This window comes from Mizuhopecten yessoensis, unplaced genomic scaffold, assembly GCF_002113885.1.
Source record: "Mizuhopecten yessoensis strain PY_sf001 unplaced genomic scaffold, ASM211388v2 scaffold1775, whole genome shotgun sequence".
Taxonomy (NCBI): Eukaryota; Metazoa; Mollusca; class Bivalvia; order Pectinida; family Pectinidae; genus Mizuhopecten; species Mizuhopecten yessoensis.
In genome coordinates, this window is record NW_018404215.1 from 34,562 (window position 1) to 43,637 (window position 9,076).

The 9,076-nt window shown below is 36.2% G+C and overlaps 1 protein-coding gene across 1 annotated transcript; it reads right to left on the bottom strand.

The window, feature by feature from the left end:
• Window positions 1-1,205: 1,205 nt before the first annotated feature.
• Window positions 1,206-7,990, bottom strand: LOC110440508. The gene is made up of 2 exons (XM_021483632.1): window positions 7,967-7,990; window positions 1,206-2,754 (listed from the first exon to the last, which is right to left on the bottom strand). Exon 2 carries the CDS (start codon window positions 2,630-2,632, stop codon window positions 1,601-1,603), a length of 1,032 nt encoding a protein of 343 aa, XP_021339307.1. The 5' UTR covers window positions 2,633-2,754; window positions 7,967-7,990; the 3' UTR covers window positions 1,206-1,600.
• Window positions 7,991-9,076: the final 1,086 nt, after the last annotated feature.

Sequence of the window (9,076 nt, forward strand, 5' to 3'; positions counted from 1 at the left end):
AGACAATCTACTCAGAGCAGGAGGTATAGGTTAAACAAACACGTTAATCCTGTTCATCCTAGACAATCTACTCAGAGCAGAAGGTATAGGTTAAACAAACACGTTAATCCTGTTCATCCTAGACAATCTACTCAGAGCAGAAGGTGTAGGTTAAACAAACATGTTAATCCTGTTCATCCTAGACAATCTACTCAGAGCAGAAGGTGTAGGTTAAACAAACATGTTAATCCTGTTCATCCTAGACAATCTACTCAGAGCAGAAGGTGTAGGTTAAACAAACACGTTAATCCTGTTCATCCTAGACAATCTACTCAGAGCAGAAGGTGTAGGTTAAACAAACATGTTAATCCTGTTCATCCTAGACAATCTACTCAGAGCAGAAGGTGTAGGTTAAACACACACGTTAATCCTGTTCATCCTAGACAATCTATTCAGAGCAGGAGGTATAGGTTAAACAAACATGTTAATCCTGTTCATCCTAGACAATCTACTCAGAGCAGGAGTTGTAGGTTAAACAAACACGTTAATCCTGTTCATCCTAGACAATCTACTCAGAGCAGGAGGTATAGGTTAAACAAACATGTTAATCAGTCACTTAATTTAACCTTGCATCACTTTGATTGGTTAAAATCTGAAACTGCACGTAAATATGGCAGTTTGAAAATAGGAAACCTTTGACTTTTCGTACTATACAACTCTCCACAATGTATGCTAAACTTTTACAAAATATTAGCATTGCACATATCAAACATAAGTTAACCTGAAAGATACAAAAATTTAAGTATTATTAGGTACCAGATACAATTTTAGAAATAAAGCTGTGATTTTTGCATCTCATCACCTCAAACAATTTCGTCATTTTGTTTTTAAAACAATGATGCTGACAACTCGAGAGTATCATAAAAAAAATGAGGAAGAAAGAAGTTCTCCAACTGACATCAGTACCCTGTACACTGTCATCAAAGTATCTGTCAAACCCACACCAGCCTTCCAGACACCAAACATCAACATTATAATCAAAATCTATAATTTGTTACAAACTCAAAACAAACCTTTTTGCCTAACTCTGTGGTGACAGAGTGATTATATAACTATTTTTAGGAATCTGTATCTTTCTCAACTCCCTTGGGAGCATACAGCAGGTGCTGCCATTTCGGCACTCACAGCTAGCATTCAGCAATTCTACCACTGCCCAACCACGTACTCATTCACAGCTGTGTAGATTGGAACAAGCGGAGTAAAGTATCTTCCTCAAAGATACAACACAGTGCCATGACTGGAACCGCAACCATTCGGTAAAAAAACGGGCGTCTTACCACTAGACTGCATGTACCATGCTGAATTTGTGTTAGAGGAAAAGACATAGATAAGTGGGAATAACTTGTACCTGATCCTCTTCTCAATTTTGCGTCAACAAATATGTTTGAATCAAATAAATATCCAATTTCATGATTGTTAGGTTTATTTTGTTATTGGACAAACCAATGTCAACAGTGCTGTTGAAACCTTTGGATTTACGATAAATTACCATAACATGTTAATTGCGGAAATAACACTGCTGTGATATAACTCTGTATACAGCAACCAAGATGAGAAGCACTTAGTCACCTTCCACCATTTCTTCTCTCAGACCCTCATCCATTTCTCTTTTCCTACCCTTTTTAAGAAGCCTGTCAATATTTTTGAAAACTGTTATCTCTCCCTTATTTTCCAAAAACCTATCATAGCGCAAACCCTGCAACATAGCAAACTCCAGTGGACATTTTCCTGACTCATTTATACCAGAGTCCATCCATACTGGTACAAGTCTCCATAACCTAGCAGAACTTTGAAGGTTTTCAATCAAGCCAGTTCCTGCCAGAAACTTCTTCACTTCATCTTTAATGAAGGTTTCTGTTACTAATACGAAAGTGTATATTGAGGACTTCAATCCCTGTTCAAATGCTCGGAATATAGTCATCCCATGTCCCACATCATCCATCAGGACAACATTCACGTCTTTGGTACTTACATATCTGTAAATGTTTTGTTGAAAGGTTTGGGCCATGTCAAAATCATCCTGGGAATACAGAACATATATATCTATCTTTTTGCTGTCCGAATCCCAAGCCGTTTTGTTCTGATTCTGAATGTCTGCTTCAATGTGGTCAATGACACCATCCCTGAGGATATTTAACAGCTCCTTTGATTTTTGATTCAGTCCTATTCCAATGTCTTGAAGTATAATTGTCACATTCTCCAGGTAATTGGTAGGGCCGAGAACACCATTGTGTCTCAAAGTCATCAGAATATCGGTCAACGTTACAAGGTCGGAGGTGTCCTCTTCATTAATCAACCATCTAGCTACAAGCCTACTCTTCAATTTATCTATGTCTTTGACACCTAGACTCAATGCATTGTTTACTCCTTTGAAGCATTGAGTTTCAATAGTTTTAATTTTCTCACATACTGTTTTCCCCACTTTGTCAAAACGCTTATCTTTCCTTTTTAGTGCAACAGGTTTAATTTTCCTTTTGCCAAAAAAAGTACTTGGTTTTGCCACAGATGAATCACTGGTGAATATTTTATAGCTGATATATGTTAGACCAAGTCCCAGAATTCCCAAACTAACTGCTGCTATTTCCCTCGACATGATTGGTCAGTAGGTTTCTTCTGTTTACCCGATTGGTCAGTGGGTTACTTTCCTTTCTTTAATTTTGTCAGTGGGTTGTTATTTTAGGCACCCTGTCTTACTTCTGTGATGTTCAATGCTGCCTGAAAAAAATCAAGAGAACATCATTTTAATAAGATAATAATGTTAAATTAAATTTTTTTCCCTTGCAGTCTTCAATGCACAAAAGACATTTTTTATCTTAAAAAAATATACTTAAACTAACTACAGAATATTGGTACTCAATGCAGATTTTGACGAACTTAAATTTAGACATCTCATTGGTTTCCCCCATACATTTAAGAATGCCAACTTAAGTTAAGAATGCTAACTTAAGCTAGGGAACGCTATTTTTTTTTGTTGCATCTCCACTTTTTTTTTCTTCTATTATTTGATTCCTGTGATCCTGAAAATGGGTCAAAGGCATTCAGTTGAATAAACTTGATAGCTCTTCATCACAAAATGTAACAAATATGCATCTTCGTTGTTAAAAAGTCATTAAAACTTGATATGATTTCACCTCTGCATGCTACTAGCAAGACACCATGACCCTACACAAATGAACAATTCTGAACAAATCATTTAAAGGTATAAGGAATATGGCTCTTGACATTGAGAGTAGGTCAAGGTTATTCATTTGAATGAAGTTGAATTCACTTTATTTCAACATGCAACCAGCCAGATATTAATGTGACCCTATGCCTATTTGTATTTCATCAGAAGTGTTAAGATTTATAATAATAATAATAATAATAATATGCAACATTTATAAAGCGACCTATATAATTTGTAAAATCACTCTAAAGCGATTTACAACATATGGATAATAGTATTGGTTATAATTGTGAAACAAAAACAAAGGCTTACAATCACTTTTATACATATACTTATATAAGGACATTTGACCCTTGTGACCTTGAAAATAGCTCAAGGTCAATCATTTCTTATATAATTTAAAATTTGTTTCAAGTAATACTCATACTCTCTGTTTTAAACTAGGAACACTTGCTATGTACTCTAAGTATTTGTGCAGTTATGATAGCACTTCATTCCACCATACTATTCAGTACAAACTGTTGTCCCTTGTCTTTTATTTTCGTCATAACTGTGATGTCATCATAACTATGACATCATCAATGGGCATCTATGACATCATCAAGGCTAACTGATATCAAAATGAGCACTAGAAACCCATCACAACAACAAACTAGCAACAGACACACTTCCCGTAACCAATGAACAGCACCAAAATGTCAGATATTCTGAAACATCAAACAAGTGCCACCATAGCAATCGTTATTTACTTTTCTCACCTAGAATTGACAGTGACCCTCAGAAATTGTTCATTTAACATATTTTGCTAGAAAAAAAACATTTTCTTCAGCTGTAATTATGGAAATAAAATTTATTGACATTACTGACTTTGCTAATTTAATCTGTATGCTGAATCAAGTGGAAAAAAAACATTTAAAATAGTGTAATAAGAATGAAAACATATATTTTACCCATTTTCAATAAATACAAAGTTATGTATTGGTAACCATGGATACCGGGTGCTGAACAGACTGAAATCTAGTCTTAATGCATAAGGAGATAGCCTGTGAACTAATTGATGTTTGGTATCAACTTTATCAATTACACAATTGATACATATGCGATGAATTGTGAATTGCGAGTTACCCCCGTTTATACATCCACAGGTAATAGGCTATTGACCTATATATGTAACTTTTAAAGCGTTTTTGAGTAGTTTTAAGCAATACTGAATGCAATTGAAGCTGAATCAAGCATAAAAAGGCTTTTTTTTAAAGAAAAATTCAATGTCTCTGTGTATGAAGTAGCAGAGTACACAGTAGAAATGGCTTGACCCTAAAAATAAAGGGCATGTCTCAGATAAACATGGAAAGCGGATTCATCCTGCACAACACACCTACATATATTTATAAACTACATTTTGAATCCGGATTTTTTAGAAGAATGATTTTTTTCTCAAAAAGTGATTTCTCCAGATTTGGGACTTGTGAAAACCATGTTTACCACATCAAAAAACGCCCAAAAGTGCTGAAAAACATGATTTTAAAACCAGTCTTAAGTTAAATATCACCTACTCGGTAACAGAAATACTCACGTTTTAGCATAGGTCGTTAAACTGGATTTTTCACAATATTTACAGATTTGTAAATGGCCAAAAATGTAGTCTTAAGCCAAATTCGAATTTTATTTTTTTTAAATGTGAAGCCCACATAGTCCAATTATCATGTATATGCCAATTTTAGAGCTGATTTTTTTTAAAGTGTTGATACCTGTAATATTACAGGGGTTATTCATTGTACAAAAATATCACCCATGGCCACCGTACGCTACTGTACACTGCTACCTAAACACTGAAGGAGTTTCCAGATTTTTATAGCAAAATATGTGGATTACATGTTGAAGACAACATCTTTTCGAAAGGGTGAGAGCAAAGACAGTGAATTTTGGATAAATATAGAACTGACCCAAGTTTACATCATTCATGCAATGAACTGAAATGAAGTAACAACTATCCACTTTTCATTTCTACCACAATTTGATATTTCGGGCGCATGGTTCTGTAAAAAGAACACGAAATACCATCAGAGTTAATTAGGCCCATGATCCGGCGTTACTGTACCCTGGAAGGGATACATCTGGTATTTTGACGAATATTTTGGGATACGGCACATAAACTTCACCATAAATTATACTATGAAACAGGTTTTGAAAAATTTAAAGATCGGAGGAATAAACATAAACTAGTCTTAAAATGTATAAAACCCTCAACCACTAAACACCTGATTATTTATTTGATATAGTTGAATATTCAATATACAAGTAAATCACCATCTACGGACAAATAGATTTTTTAACATTCCTCAATCTAGAACTTGCATCTACAACCGTAGTTTCTTTCCTGATGGCATGCACCTATGAAACAATCTTGATCCTTTTGTCATTTTGTCTCTGACTATCAGTTCTTTTAAAAAGAAAATTAACACAACTCAAACACCTCCAAGGAACATTTCTGAAGACTTCATCACCTGTAATCCAAGAAAACTAAATATGTTATTGTATCAATTACGTAATAATGCTAGCAATTTAACTTTTGATAAATTCAAAGGTCACTTGATAATTGATCCATCTTGCACTTGCATTGTGGCTCATTTTGTAAATGCAGAACACTATTTCTTCTTCTGTTCATGTTATACTAACTATAGACATTTCATATCTGACATCACTAATCATTTTGGATATTCATTGGTGATCAACTTACATCTAGTAATGCTTATCTATCGATTCGTGCATACAAAAACAAATAAAAAAAGGAATTTAGCTAAATTATAATAAAAGTGGTTTTTTTCAATAAATAATGAATTACTATTCCGGCTTTTTAAATGGGTGGTGTATTGTAGAAACACGTTATTCCCCTTGGCATGGTAAACACAATCACATAATTATTTAACTACGAATTTTCAAAGGAAATGGGAAAATAAACTAGCTACTTTATTTTTGAGGGGGCGTTATGGGTTTTTTGGGCGAACTATTTGGGGCGTTATGTTTTTTTAGTTCAAACTATTTGGGGCGTTATGTTTTTGTTGGAGTGAACTGGTTGGGACAATATGAATCAAATTTGGGGCATAAGAGTTTTGGCGCAAAACGTCTGACACCTGTTTTCAATGTATAAATTACATGCTTGTTACTGGTGACAAAATAAAACATGTGGTGGATTTCACAAAGTTCTTTAAAATGGTAGCTGCTATTGGTCCGGCCACAGGACTGGCACAGTTAAAATAAGTTTGTAAGTTAAAAACAGGATAAAAGAAGCTTTAAGGGTTTCAGAGCTTCGTCACTCTGGCCTTGAAGGCCGAGTCAGTGTGGCTGCATCTGTGATGTCTGGTGGTAGGGCGTTCCAGTCACGTACAGCTCTGGGGAAGAAAGACATCTTTCTTGAATCAGTCCTGCAGGTAAGGAGTTGGAAGGATCTGATGTTTGTGTTTCTGGCAAGTCATCTTGGTGGTAGCAGTCTGTTTTCTTTACTGATGGCAACCATATCTCTGTCAATCTTGTATAACATCACTAGTCTTGCTTCCTTCCTTCTTTCTTGTAGTTGTTTCCACCCGAGCATATGAAGCATACCAGAGACGCTGGATGTGTTACGATGACAGTTTGTGACATACCTTGCAGCTCTTCTCTGGGTGTGTTTGATGCTGTTGATGTTGTGCTGGGTGTGCGGGTCCCATACGGAGGATGCATATTCCAGCAAAGATCTGACCAGGCCAGTGTATGCTAGTATCTTGATCTGAGTAGTTGTAATTTTCACATTTCTCCATAGGAAGCCTAGGGTTATTTTTGCCTTCCCTGTTATCTTCTAAATGTGGGTTTCCCATTTAAGGTTGTTGGATCTGGTGACACCTAGTAGGTAGGGGGCTGTGTTGACCTCCTATAGATAGTGGCCCTGTAAGTGATAGTTGGTCTTGGTTGGGGTTTTCTTGTTGGTGAGTCTAAGGATGTTACACTTGTCAGGATGGAATTTCATACACCATAACCATTCCCATTTGGTCAGCTTGTCGAGGTCCTCCTGTAGGGTCTTACCGCTGTCCTCTGATGTAATTGTAAGATAGGTGTCATCCGCGAAGAGTCAGATGGTGGACTTCAATGACTCATGCAGGTCGCTGATATATAAAACATGAAGAGACTCTGTCCTAGGACTGAGCCCTGGGGGACTCCGGAGTCCACATCCACCGAGGTGGAGCTCTCACTGTCCACGATTTAAATGACATATTCTGAGTTGTTCTTTCAGATGAAATTATCAGATCTTAGAATTTAGGAATAGTTTAGCAAATTCACTGGTTGAAAAAAAATAGATTTAAGAGACCAAAATGGGGAGTTTTTTTCCTAATTAGAGAGTCTCAGTTGGCAAGTTTGCTACTTTACATGCCTACAGACACATTTCTTCTACAATGGATACATTTACATACAAATGATCATTTTCTCCAACACAATAGAATCTCCTAGCTGTAGAAGCAGTACAAAGCATAGCACTGGAGGACTTCAAGACCCATATCCTGTACACAACCCTTGAAGTTCTCACATCAAACTGTCAAATTATCAACGGGTACCGAAGGCGAGATATTTGAGTAACAACTAACAACGATGAATCCTGCGATTATGGTCAATCTTTTGTGGGCTATTAAAACAGCAACATGTTTGTTAATAGAAATAATGAAATCATGATATTGATTGATATTCGTATCATGACAAAATTTCATGTATAGTTCCACTGACGTTATGTCCTACCTTCGATTTCTGCTTCCAATTTGGTCAGTGTCATCTTGGTGTTTGAATCGGGCGCTACTATCATAAATTACAAGCGTCCTTGTGACATAGCTTTGTACTTTCGGTTTGTCTATCTATCTATCTGTATCGAGTACTCTGTGCAGCGTGCATGTCAATGCGAGCTGTTTAAAAACGGTGTTATAATAAGTGCAGGGCTACTGGGCTGGCAGTAGTAAGTAAAAGAAAGTGGCGGAGACAGACGTTTCGCCCAAAACCCGTTACGCCCCAGACCACTTCGCCCCTACTTTTGTCACATTGCCCCAGTTTTCAGCTCATTTCGCCCCATATCGCCCCAAAAATATTTTCGTCCCAAAATCCATTTCGCCCCTAAAGCTATATCGCCCCAAATATCTTTATCGCAGATTTGATTTCTTTTAATTAGTTATTAATGAAAAAATTAAATGACTCGGCTATGCTGAAAAAGAAATAGATCTATATACATAAACAAATGTATTGGTACACATTCTCTCTCTTGCAACACTCATAACATCTTGTTGTAGTTTTTTGTTTCCGATCTATGGCACACGTGTATAATTTAACCATAAAATCTAATCGATATATATTATCTAAAATAACAAATCCTGCCTAACATATATACTATAGATATGTGTTATGATATCGATCTACAGCACGCGTGTATATAATCTAATTATTTTATACATATATATATTATCTAAAATAAACAAATCCTGCATAACAAAGATACGAGAGAGAGAGAGAGAGAGAGAGAGAGAGAGAGAGAGGGAGAGCTTGAAGATATTTAATGTTTGATCGTGGTAGTGATCTTCCCCGACACAGACGGCACTAGTAACACTGTCCACTATTCAGAACACTCTGCTTTTCTAATGTTCATTGCTTTCCGTGCTCCTTGTAAATTCCTGGTATTTTCGTTTCACTAGTACCGTTTGTATCGGGGAAGATCAGAAACACGACTCTTCAACATTTAAGATAAAAATGATTGTCGACTAATAAATTACCAACATAGATAATATTTATACCAAAACCGTACAATTCCTGTAGAAAGTGGAGGGTGGGGGTTGTATGTATGTGTGTGTGTGTGGGGGGGGGGGG

Excerpts from the sequence above, each read along its gene's own strand:
- LOC110440508 (XM_021483632.1), bottom strand. The coding sequence starts at position 2,632 with ATGTCGAGGGAAATAGCAGCAGTTAGTTTGGGAATTCTGGGACTTGGT.